Consider the following 12,893-nt stretch of genomic DNA (forward strand, 5'->3'; position numbering starts at 1 on the left):
TCTTCTTCCTGTGGATGGTGGTATTGGACGATTTCTATTTCCGCTCATATGTTGCCACAGGAAGTTGCTACAGAGGTGTGAGATGAGTTGGCAGTAAGTCTGATGTTGACCCAATGCAACTCCTAGCTTTCTGAGAGATCGCATGTGATACCACCACAAAATCCACTGAATAAAGAGATAAAAAGGCCCCTCCTGAAACTAGTCTTTGGAATGCACAGACATGAAAGATTGAGCTCATCTAAATTCGGCTTCTGCTGGTAGGAATGCATTTTATGTGTGACTTTCTATTCAATACATACACACGCACATATTCAACAGAGTGTGTGAATTATTTTGGTGCAACGCTCAGATCTGTCTGTGGGTTAAATACACTTGGGCTAGAAATAGAGTGTAACAACCTAGTAGATACTCATTCTGATGCTCTTTGTTAGGTAGCACGGTTAACCACAGAAAGGGGGAGGAGGGGAGTCGAGGTGGGGTGGGGTGGGGGGTGGTGGCAAAGCGAATGACAAAAAGCTGAGAAGACTTAAGGAACACGAGGAAATGAAAGTACGTCATCAAAAGCCAAGGTGTGTTTCAGTGTAACAGGCGGCAGGTGAAGCATTCATAGAAGAACTACTCGGTGAAAGGCTGTTGGTTTCAATGTTAGGGCTCTGTAAACTCAATGTTACAGCACAAAGAGATGTTTGGCGTGTGCGTTTGGCTGAAGTGGAGCCACGGCCAGTAAAGCAGTTACTCTGAACAGCAGCCATTTTGGCCATTAACCGTGAGTAACCCCCTAAGTCATCATTTCTTTCATATCCTTAGCTGTGATCTTGATCTAACGTGCATGACTATTAATTGGATTTTATTTGAATGCCTTTTGAAGTTTACATTTTGTATGGAAACTAACGTTTTGGATAACTATGGTTGTCTGACAGCCACTTCAGACTGGGATGATAAGAGGACTGGAACAACAGGATGAGGACAGGGGCTGTCAACGGTTAGAATCGGTTTCTTGTCTACAGGGATCCTTATGGGGTGCATTACATGTCTCCTGTAACAGAATATTAACATTTAGCATTTCAGTCATTTAGCAGACTCTCGTACAGAGAACAAGGCGTTGCCGAGGAGAGAGAAAGGTGCCACTGCGGGCCATCTGAGAGGGCCCCTGTCTCTGCTGGACCGGCTGAGACGATGTACGGACGCCTGGGCCCCCGGCAGCCCCTGGGACGCCGACGGGGCCCGTGCTGCACTCTGGGGCCGGCCTGTTGGGGTGAGTGGGAGGGGTCTGGTTCAAGTTAGGGCACTGTTAGGGAGCGGGGACGGGCAACATCGGGGCAGGGGGTGCATTTTGCCCACGAGTCGGAATTGCGAGGGCCCTCCGGGTCAGCCATGCGGGTAAACCGCTCTGTGTTCACGCCCAGTCACTCTTCTAGTTCCCCGTGCCCTTTGTCAGGTAAGAGCAAGGGTGTTGAATGTCACTGAGAAATGCAGAAGTCCTGCAAGATTAGGGGCGTGCCTGCTGTTAAGATTGCACTATCAAGGGACTAGTGTGTGAAAGAGAAGTGGGGAACGGACGCACAGCGAGGAGGAGGACCAGACTGAAGAGTGGTGTAAAAAGTGATAGAGAGAATTACGGTTGGTGTGAGAGAGAACCTCCGGCTATCATGAAGTCCGTCTTGAAAACTGTGGTCCGTCTCTCGCCCGGACACTGTGAGTATGTTAAGGGAATAGAGACCCAGCAGCATCTGGACATCCTAGTACAGTTTAAGATGTAGGTTTTTGTCTTGGAAAACAGAAGCTAATTGAAATGTAAGGTCTCTGTATTATAGTATACTTGCCAAACTGCGAGAACTGGTGTGTGTCAGGTGTGTGTCAAATTAGTGGCATAAGAGAGATTCTTTCCTTCCCTCCAACAAATTGTCAATGTGGATAGGAATGAGCAACCCAGTTATAGTTAGTTATTTTTAAAATATTATCTATACACATAGATGAACTCTGTTCACTTAATAATCACATGTTATTAGGGGAACAGAGTTGATGTTCCTTCCATGGGTTTAGTTTTTAATATGCATAAACAGAGAGAAAACTGGAAGTTCACTGTAGTCTGTGTGGCTCCAGATAGCAGCTTTAGCCTACCTAATATAGTTTGTTTTCTGACTGAACCTCTAACATTCAGTCTCTTTCACTATCATGGTCACATCTGTTTCTAAACAACCATGTCATTAAACCCACTTCCTGTGATGTGTCTGTAGTTGTACGTGCACGCTTGACTGTGCGTGCGCGTTTGACTGCGTGTGCACTGTTTTTGCGAGGGTTTTTATAGTGTACATTTATTTGAAACTGCGTGTGTGCGCTTGCGTGTTCTCAGACACGGAGCAGAGATGTGATGTTGGTCTGGTCTGGCTTGTACAGTTCTGTGGACCTTGAAATAACTGGTTCACAGAACCATCCTTTTCTGTGAAGCTGTGTTCCCCAGTCAATGTTTCAAATTGGCTGTTTGGACGGTGAGCCAGTTGCAACGTTGCTGTCAGTTTCAGAGATTTTTATTTAACACACACCAAATAGCAATTCTACTGAAAACATAGCGTGTGGGAGTTTTGTGAAATGAATGACAACACATTAGTAGGAAAAAACAGGCATTTGTGAACAAAAAGATGAACAGAGCAGAATCTTTTTTGCCTCCTCCCCTGCTTCAGCACCGGAACATTAGCCGTCACCATTCCATCAGCTAACGGTGATTCATATGTCGCTATGTATTTTTTCCACTGAAACGATGTAGCTACGTATAAAAAAATACAAGTAAAACAAATTGCTGACAACCACAGGCAGACTGTGTGTTGGCGGTTAGGGGGAACTAATCGCCACGTTTCGGACAATCTATGTACAATTTTGAGAACTATCTTTAGGCCCCAGGGCACGGTGGAGCTGTGAGGCTTTTCTAATGAGGCTTTTCACCTCTTCGCTCTCCGTCAACAGAGCTTCCTGGTGTTAAGGGTGTCTCCACCCCAGCCGGTCCTGCTGTGTGTTTCCACTGGAGTTGGAAGCGGAGCTGTCAAAGAGTTCCCCATCCAACACACAGGTGCTGGTAAGTGGGAATCGTGCATTCACACAGACTCCAATTTGTTCCTTTTTTTCTTTTTCTTTTTTAACTCTCTCACTCTCTCTCTCTCTCACAGTTTATCAGCTGTCTCAGTCATATTTAGGCTTCTCAGATCTAGCCCAGCTAGTGGTTTTCTGTTCTCTGAGCAGGTGAGTCTTTCAACAACAGTACTAACTACCAGAATGATTGCAGTTGCACAAATCTCATAAATCCTTCGCTTGATTTTTCTCTCTTTTCCTATCTGGATTACGATAATTAGTGGTTATAGTCCTTATTCTGCTTTAAATGCAGAATAAAAATGCTTTTGGGGTTCTGCAGAATATTGCATACAGTGTCACCACTGGGAGTCCTATAACTGATTGGAATATCAGACCCTGGTTGGAGTGTGGAGTCATGTGTTCTTTCTGAGGGTGTAAATTGATGTCTCATGTCATACACAGCCTTATTACTTATGGTGTTGATGTATAGGTATAAACCGTTATTCAAGGTTTCCATATCAACCTACCCACTCCGAAACGGTACTGCGGGCTACCTCATAATCCCCCAAGTCCAAGCTCAAAGGCTTTGGTGACAGGGCATTCTCAAGGGTTGCCCCTAGGATCTGGAACTCTCTCCCCAAAACCATCCGTGACTCTGAGACTATCCCCATCTTCCAGCAACGCCTCAAGACTCATCTGTTCAAAATCGCCTATTTCTAGCTGTGCCCAATTCCATTCTCTCAGTATACTTTCTGTTTTCTCATGGTATTTTTTTTTGTACATTTCCTGTCCCTTGTTCATTTTGTAAACCGTCTGGGTCCTTGAAAAGCGCTCTATAAATATAATACATTATTATTAAGGCAACAGCATTTCCTGTTTGCGGTCCAGGTGTCGTAGTCTATTTTTGAAACATCTATATAAACTTTTGTGGGGCACTTGCCAGTTTATTGATATTAACAGGTAGGTTGTCTGTTGTACATTATTTTGGTAAATGCGCAACTTGGCAATTGGTAAAAGCACATTGTTCCCACTGAGAAAATGTTTGAGTTAAATGTTATAATTTACTATACCATGAAAACCACTGGGCTTTATGGATTACAGAGTTTGTATTTTGCCCTGTAGTTTTTTAAATGTGATTTGAAGTATTCAGTGGGTTCTGGTAGTCGTTTAATATCTGATTCTAGATTTGGTAAATTATCATGAATTTGCTCTTGTGGGGGCTGAAAAGTTTGTAGGAGTAGTTAATCTACATTTCTCCATGTTAAATGCTTTGTTTTCTATTTTGCTCTTTTCCACTTTACCCCAAACTGATTTTACCATGTAGATTTTTAAAGCACATTGAGCTGCTGTGACTTGCTGTTGGTTATTTTTTCATTGTATATTTTTATTTTTCAGTGTTAGTGTTTCACCATAGCAACAGTCGGCCTGTGTTGTCTGGAGGGCCCGTAGTCAACTGCACTCACCTGGTGTCTAAGCTCTGAGTCAGTTTGTCATTAGGAAAAGAGGATGAAAACCAGGAGGGTTTCGGCTCTTCAGGACCAGAGAGTAGCCCTGTTCTAGACTAACCATGCCCTTTCCCACCCTCAGGGATGTGTTGCCAGTTCGCCTGCTCATTCCTCCATGGTTCTACCCTCTGACTGCCCAGTCCAGCCATCTGTCCCAGCTGGGTCCCAGTAAGTCTCTGTTCCAATTGTCATCTTCTGTCATCTTCCAGGAATTGTGTACCTGAAGTGTATTCAATGTTTAAAAAAGGCTTTAAGTATTCCAGTTTCTATATGGTAGTCTCGATCAACAACTACAAAACGAGAATCCAGATAAGCATCCGGCCACAACACGAAAAAGGAGTTCTCTTACTGTCTGAAACTGTGTTGTCTAATCTCCCCTCATTCCTCTGTCTGTCTCTATTTTCCCTCCTGATACATTGGTTCATCTGTCTGAGAGTAGAAGACTGGCTGTGTCCCAGCTCTCACCCCAAGGCTGACCACATGACTCAGAAGGCCCCGGATACTGTCATGTGCACCATACAGGTAATCAGCTATGTGTGAAGATGTTCCCTTTATAACACATCTATGAATGCTGAGACCTCATGTTCCCTTTATAACACCTCTATGAATGCTGAGACCTCATGTTCCCTTTATAACGCATCTATGAATGCTGAGACCTCATGTTCCCTTTATAACACATCTATGAATGCTGAGACCTCATGTTCCCTTTATAACACGTCTATGAATACTGAGACCTCATGTTCCCTTTATAACACGTCTATGAATGCTGAGACCTCATGTTCCATTTATAAAACGTCTATGAATGCTGAGACCTCATGTTCCATTTATAACAGGTCTATGAAGGCTGGGAGCTTATGTTCCCTATCTTGGGTGTTTCATCATGACATGCATGGTGAAACACATGCATTGTAACACTAGCGGATTAGTTACCATGAAACGTGGTTGTCATTGAAAAGCAGAAGTTTTGTCTTGGGTTTCCTCATTGTCCACAGGAGTTGCTGTTCTCAGAACTGAGATGAACCTCTCTGCCTTGTGTGATGTAACAGGTCGTTACTTGCTCCTCTTTCGATAAACCTGTGTCCTCTAACGTGTATAACTTCGTTCCTTCAAGGTTTTTAGGTTTTTAGTAATACTCTCACGTGCTTCGTGACTGTAATTCAGTGTCCAAGGATCTCAACGTTTGTTCTGGTCCGTAGCTGACTGCAGCTGATGGTGCTCTGTGTGTCATCAACCCGCTGTACCTCCACGAGCATGGCGACGACTGGCTGACACATCGGTCGCCTGGGCCGCAGGAACCCACTCGCCTGGCCACGTACAGGCGTGAAAGACGACTGAGCACCACAAGACCTTGGTCGGGGGCGAGCATTTCAGTGAAGGAAGCGGTCTCGTTGGAGCAGGAGTCCTTCGGCTCTAGCTCTGATAGTCCGGGTGAATATGTGCTAAAATCTGTGTTTTGAAATGTTTACTCCGCGACTGCTAATGAGACCTCATGCGACTCACTAGCCACTCACTCCCCTACTAACTGTGATATGTTTGGTCTTGTCTTTTGTTTTCCAGAGTCTTCTTTGGTCCAGTCGGCCTCGTGTCCCCCCACCCCAACCGGAGGGGTAGTTCTGAGAAGACCCAGTAGGGACGTCGCCATCGACTTGCTCCAGAGCACCGGAACCCAGGTCCACAGCAACCCTCCCCGGCCCGTCTCAGACCCCAAGCCCCTGCACAGCCCCAGCCCTCTGTCCCCACACCGGGTGTCCTGGATCGAGGACAACGAATGGCTGTCCCATCCTCCGCCGCCCTCCCTCCTCCACCCGCCTTCTTTGGAGCTTGATTCGCTGTCAATCAGCAGCGTGGAGGAGGAGCTCGAGTCAGCCAACAGCCCCGTCCACTCTCCCCACACGTCGCACCGGCTGGCGGACAAGGTGAAGAACCGCTTCTCAGCCGTGGGCCAGGCCCTCGGTGGGCTGATGTCTCCGCAGAAGAGGCTGACCAAGCGCGTGCAGGAGCTGAGCGAGCGCAAGGGGGGCGTGTTCGCGGAGGCTCTGCGTGGATTCGTCGAGATGTTCCTGGGGGCTGCGTTCATCCCCGGGATGACGGGGGTAGAGCTGCTTCAGGAAGTGCGTGCATCTCTCACGGCCCTGCGGGAGACACTGTTGGACTGTCCCGAAATGCACACCGTCATAGACAGTTTGACCGACACCCCGGACTGGGAGCTGGGTGGGTTAACACATTGGCATGGCTGTGTTTGAAAACACTCCCTAGCCCAATACGACGCCTTCAGTCAGGTCGTCCTGAAAAACTCAGTCAACCTGGTACAAAGCGGTTAAATAAATGTACACAAAACTCAGTTCAGTTTTAGTTTAGTGTCCACAACTAAACTTTAGTGTCCAGTAAAGTACTGAAAAATCGGTCTTAAAATAAAGTTACCCTTACAACACACTAGTTACAAAAGAAAATTCAGCACATTATGCTAATCCGTGAGACCAAGCTTGGTTGCATTGATTGTTATTTTGCCAGATCCATTACTCCGATCAGCCATAAAAATATGGCCACTGACAAGTGACGTGAATAACACTGATTATCATGGCACGTTACCATGGCACCTGTCAGTGGGTGGGATATATTAGGCAGCAAGTGAACAGTCTGTCCTCAAAGTTGATGTGTTAGAAGCAGGAGTAATGGGCAAGAGTAAGAATCTAAGGGCCAAATTGTGATGGCTAGACAGCTGGGTCAGAGCATCTCCAAAACTGCAGCCCTTGTGGGGTGTTCCCAGTCTGCAGTGGTCAGTACCTATCAAAAGTGTTCCAAGGAAGGAAAAGCGGTGAACCAGCGACAGGGTCATGGGTGGCCAAGGCTCATTGATGCCAGTTGGGGAACGAAGGCTGTCCCGTGTGGTCCAATCCAACAGACAAGGTTTCAGAACACACAGTGCATTGCAGTTTGTTGCGTATGGGGTTGCGTAGGCTCAGACCAGTCAGGGTGCCCATGCTGACCCCTGTCCACTGCCGAAAGCGCCTACAATGGTCACATGAGCATCAGAACTGGAGCACGGAGCAATGGAAGAAGGTGGCCTGGTCTGATGAATCAAGTTTCCTTTTACATCACGTGGATGGTCGGGTGCATGTGCGTTGCTTCCCTGGAGAACACATGGCACCAGGATGCACTATGGGAAGGAGACAACCCAGTGGAGGCAGTGTGATGCTTTGGGCAATGTTCTGCTGGGAAACCTTGGGTCCTGCCATTCATGTGGATGTTACTTTGACACCTACCACATACCTGAGCATTGTTGCAGACCAGTGAGCACTCTTTCATGGCAATGGTATTCCCTGATGGCCTCTTTCAGCAGGATAATGCACCCTGCCACAAAGCAAAAATGGTTCAGGAATGGTCTGAGGAACACAACAACAAGTTCAAGGTGTTGACTTGGCCTCCAAATTCCCCAGATCTCAATGCAATTGAGCATCTGTGGGATGTGCTGGACAAACAAGTCCGAACCATGGCGGCCCACCTCGCAACTTACAGGACTTAAAGGATCTGCTGCTTAACGTCTTTGTGCCAGATACCACAGCACACCTTCAGAGGTCTAGAGGAGTCCATGCCTTGACGGGTCAGGGCTGTTTTGGCAGCAAAAGGGGGACCTACACAATATTAGTCAGGTGGTCATGATTTTATGGCTGATCGGTGTATTCTATTGTGTATGTCTTTCTCTGAAACAAATTTAATTAAATGAATATACGGTACACATGCAATTAATACAAAAGCAAAATAGGGAAGAAATATAAAATAAGTATGAGGAACAACAGATGTGTCCTTGCTGACAATAATATTAAAAATGAACACACAAATTCCCTTATATTTCAGCCCATTATCAAGAATGACATTTGTTATTAAAAGTAAGTTACTTCCTCAAATCACTTGAGTGATGAATACAGCTCACAGAATAACCAGAAAAGGACTAATGCATTGAGAAATGTACTTACCCAGCATGCCCTACTACCCACCACGCAACTGACAAATATTCAGCCACATTATTTTCAGCACCTCAGTCCCTCTCTCCCTAACTCCTGAGCACGAGCCTGCCGAAAGGACTTTGAAAACCCATTAAAAAGAGATTGAAAAAGACATGTTTCAAATGATTCTGCTCACTGTGTGTCCTCTGTTCTCCACCATCTCTCGCCACCCTCCCCATCCATCCACGGCCAGATGCCATGCTGGAGCTCTCCCTGCACAAGGTGGCCCTGAAGCCTGTCTGCACCCACCTGTACAACTGCCTGCGGAGATGCCGGAATGAGGACGACAGCCTGCGGCAGCTGAAGGACAACCAGAAGGTCCTGGAGGGCCGGGCTGTGGGGGAGCTGGATGGCACTCCCGGGACGGGCGTCCCTGACCCGGTCACCCTGGAAAGGATCCAACAGAAATGGGCCGCCATGCACCGGGCCTACTCCCCAAGCAAGAAGGTCCGCATCCTGCTCAAGGTCTGCAAGACCATCTACCACAGCATGACGGCCAACGCCAGAACAGGTGCGGTGTTCGGGGCGCAGCTGCAGTACACCCCTCAATGTGCAGTGAATAGAGCTGGTTAGGATGGGGCGTTTCAACTTTGACCCTGCGAGGCCTTGCTTGTGTTTTCTGCCTGAAACACATTGCACACACATGGTGTTCAATGAAAACGTGCGTAGTTAGGGCTTTCGGGTGATGCAAGGAGTTCTGAGTCCCTCCTCTCTGGCTGTGACAGGTGTGGTGTTTGGAGCGGACGACTTCCTCCCCTGTTTGACCTGGGTGCTGCTCCGTAGTGATGTCATCACCCTGCAGCTGGACATCGACTACATGATGGAGTTGCTGGAACCCACCCAACTACAGGGAGAGGGTAAACATCATACATCTGACATGGACCAATGATTACAGACATCTGACATGGACCAATGACTACAGACATCTGACATGGACCAATGACTACAGACATCTGACATGGACCAATGACTACAGACATCTGACATGGACCAATGACTACAGACATCTGACATGGACCAATGACTACAGACATCTGACATGGACCAATGACTACAGACATCTGACATGGACCAATGACTACAGACATCTGACATGGACCAATGACTACAGACATCTGACATGGACCAATGACTACAGACATCTGACATGGACCAATGACTACAGACATCTGACATGGACCAATGACTACAGACATCTGACATGGACCAATGACTACAGACATCTGACATGGACCAATGACTACAGACATCTGACATGGACCAATGACTACAGACGTCTGACATGGACCAATGACTACAGACGTCTGACATGGACCAATGACTACAGACGTCTGACATGGACCAATGACTACAGACGTCTGACATGGACCAATGACTACAGACTACTGACATAGAGCAATGACTACAGACTACTGACATAGAGCAGTGACTACAGACATCTGACAAATACCAATGACTACAGACATCTCAAATTGACTACAAACATCTTACATTGACTCACAGAAACCTGCACGAGTAGCAAGAAGGGGAAGTTTGAAACGTACTCCTTCTGTGTCCACGTTATGCTGCTTAAGAGCCAGAGTTTGTGTAGAGCGACTGCTTGAGACACTGGTTGTGTGAATGTCTTGGGCTCGAGCCAGGTACTTCATGTGCCAGGCTAGGAGGGGGTGGAACTCACTAAGCAAACAGTGTGACACCATTCACACATGGACCACACCTAGTGTTAATCCCCTCTCTCTCTGCTTCTGTCTGCCTCGTCTGTCTCTACCTCTCTGCCTCTTTCTCTACCCCCCTCTCTGTCTGTCTCCCCGTCTGTTTTGCAGGGGGTTACTACTTGACGTCCCTGTATGCCTCTCTTTTCTACATCAGCAGTTACCGCCCTCGCCTTGCCACGCGCCAGCTCAGCACCGAGGCCCAGAACTCCCTGAGGCAGTGGCATCGCAGGCGTACCCTGCACTGCAACCAATCGCGGCGCAGCGGGAACCGAAAGACCATCCGGAGGTCAGGTCGCGGCGAGAGCAGCAGGGAAAACTGCAACGATGCAGCGACGGAAACGGACGTGGGAAGCGGAAAGGACCCCCAGCCAGTGCCATCTAGTGTTGTGGCCATGGCACTGCATGTTATCTCAGAGGCGGTGGTAGCGGTCAGGGATGAGGAGAGCACCAGCAGACTGGAAAGCCGAGGATCCCCAACAACCCAACTCCAGGAAGGAGAAGACGACGCCATTAGAACAGTTGAACAGACAGCCAGTCAGAAGAGGGGAGGACTCTGGGAGGGAGGGGTCAGAGAGGAAAATGTAGAAGAGGGTCCTGTCTAGTTGATAGACCATGTCACTTGCAACCCCAGGGTTGTGGGTTTGATTCCCACGAGGGTTGGGGGCAATAACCACCGCGAAATAACTTGACTGTAACAGGACCCTAATGAAATGTGGTTGAGGGATTATGAAGTAAGGTAGAAGGAAGATAAGGTTATTTTCCACATGCAGGTTAGTCTTCAAACAGGAGGGTTCGTCTCCAAATCGCAAGTTAGTCTCCAAACGCCATGTTAGTATAAATATGGAAGGTTGTCTCCGAATGATAATTTAGTCTCCACACAGCAAAATAAACTCCACAAGGCAGGTTAGTATACAAACTGCCGGTTATTTCTGATCTCACTCTGCCTCTAACACACTGCAGGTTATTTCTGATCTCACTCTGCCTCTAACACACTGCAGGTTATTTCTGGTCTCACTCTGACTCTAACACACTGCAGGTTATTTCTGGTCTCACTCTGCCGGTTATTTCTGGTCTCACTCTGCCTCTAACACACTGCAGGTTATTTCTGGTCTCACTCTGCCTCTAACACACTGCTGGTTATTTCTGGTCTCACTCTGCCTCTAACACACTGCAGGTTATTTCTGGTCTCACTCTGCCTCTAACATCGAGGCACTCTGGGCCAGGCTAGTAGAGCTGGCAGACCCCCGGGTGGCTCAGCAAAGGTCAAAGGGAACTGGGCTGCCATTGCCAGACTGACTCTGGAGAGGCTTTTCCACAGCTCTACACAACAATGTAATCAAAACGTCCCTTAAACACATTTACTTCTATAATTCCAGTTTCTCTACATTCCTAACGTGTTAATTTGCATTGAAATGCGCACTGTGACCAAAGGCTGAGTTTAGGCTGAGTTTGGTGAGTAGGAACATGATAATGTGCTTTGAATTGTCTGTGAAAGCTATTTCCCTTGTGAAATAACTCTGTGGTGCAAATTATACATTGCGTTGAGGCGTTGAAGATAGGCCTTCAGCTGGCTGTGGTTGCATTCATAACGTGGATGTGTTTCCACTGATGACCCCTGGGTGGCATTAACAAACCTCTTGAGTTAGATTCTCCTGTGGGCTGCGGACAGTGTCCCAAACCTGCTGGTGCTCTATTTCCTCTCGTGAGGTCATACTTCCATTTCCATTACCTTTGTCTTTCGAATAAAAATCAAGATTATATCTTAATATTCAGGAAAATGCTGTTGTTTTAAACATATACAAACGTATATTTGTGCATACAATTTCTCTAATTTAATGTTTCCTTATTTATAAAAAATGATGTTGATGCTCAAAGAAGTAAGACATTAAGTTACAGAAGCCTCATTTTAACTCTTGCAATGTAGTTCATCGTGATCTAACATGTCCGCTCGAGGAGAGGATTGAAGGAATGTAAAAACCTTTTAGCCCACAAGCTAAGATTTAAGTAACATTATTTTGTCATGTTCATTTTAGATAATATAATTTAACAAACGTTCATGAAGATTTCTGTAGGATGATATATTTGTCCAAACATATGTAGATACCAGTAAAGGTATTTCTATTTCTTTCAGAAATATATTTTTCTTATTTATACTCTTTAAAATGGCTGTGTAGTGTTCTCAAATACAGGGCACACTTCACTTTGGTTTGTACTCATCATTGAGTTGCACATCATTCCTGCATAAGGGTGTTGAGAAGGTGAAAATGTGTTTATATTTAAGAATTAAAGCTGTAACAAAAGAATTGATCAGAAAGTGATTGTATAATGCTTTGTGTATTATGCTTTGCATTTTAAAAGTAATCTTATCGTATCATTATTTTGACCCTCTCTAGTTTCTGGTTGTCTTTACTATGCTAAAATGTGTTATTGTATGTTAAATGTTGGCATGCTGTAAAGAAAGCCAGGGGTGTAGAATTAGAGAAGGGGGGGGGCATGACCCCCCAACAATACAGACAGGTCAATGTGACCCCCCTGGAAAAGAGTGAAAATCCTGGGAATTATTGACTCGACCCCCCCCCCCCCCCCCCCCCCCCATATATGATACA

General features: G+C 46.4%; 1 protein-coding gene across 5 annotated transcripts; it reads left to right on the plus strand.

Moving 5' to 3' along the window:
- Window positions 1-312: 312 nt before the first annotated feature.
- rinl (Ras and Rab interactor-like) lies at window positions 313-12,661 on the plus strand. Of its 5 annotated transcripts, XM_034289330.1 has the most exons (13): window positions 313-569; window positions 674-766; window positions 921-982; window positions 1,069-1,255; window positions 2,962-3,070; window positions 3,162-3,234; window positions 4,651-4,736; window positions 5,008-5,090; window positions 5,765-5,996; window positions 6,126-6,779; window positions 8,766-9,083; window positions 9,298-9,429; window positions 10,396-12,661. In XM_034289330.1, the coding sequence occupies exons 3-13, from the start codon at window positions 936-938 to the stop codon at window positions 10,887-10,889; spliced, it is 2,415 nt and encodes an 804-aa protein (XP_034145221.1). In that variant the 5' UTR covers window positions 313-569; window positions 674-766; window positions 921-935; the 3' UTR covers window positions 10,890-12,661. The 5 variants fall into 5 exon arrangements, 3 of the variants coding, with proteins under 3 accessions (XP_034145221.1, XP_019902796.2, XP_028977650.2); XR_004575087.1 differs by having other exon boundaries at window positions 313-982; window positions 10,396-11,323; window positions 11,386-12,661; XR_004575068.1 differs by having other exon boundaries at window positions 313-982; window positions 10,396-11,209; window positions 11,248-12,661.
- The last annotated feature ends 232 nt before the right edge of the window (window positions 12,662-12,893 follow it).

The sequence above is a fragment of the Esox lucius genome, chromosome 1 (genome assembly GCF_011004845.1).
Source record: "Esox lucius isolate fEsoLuc1 chromosome 1, fEsoLuc1.pri, whole genome shotgun sequence".
Taxonomy (NCBI): Eukaryota; Metazoa; Chordata; class Actinopteri; order Esociformes; family Esocidae; genus Esox; species Esox lucius.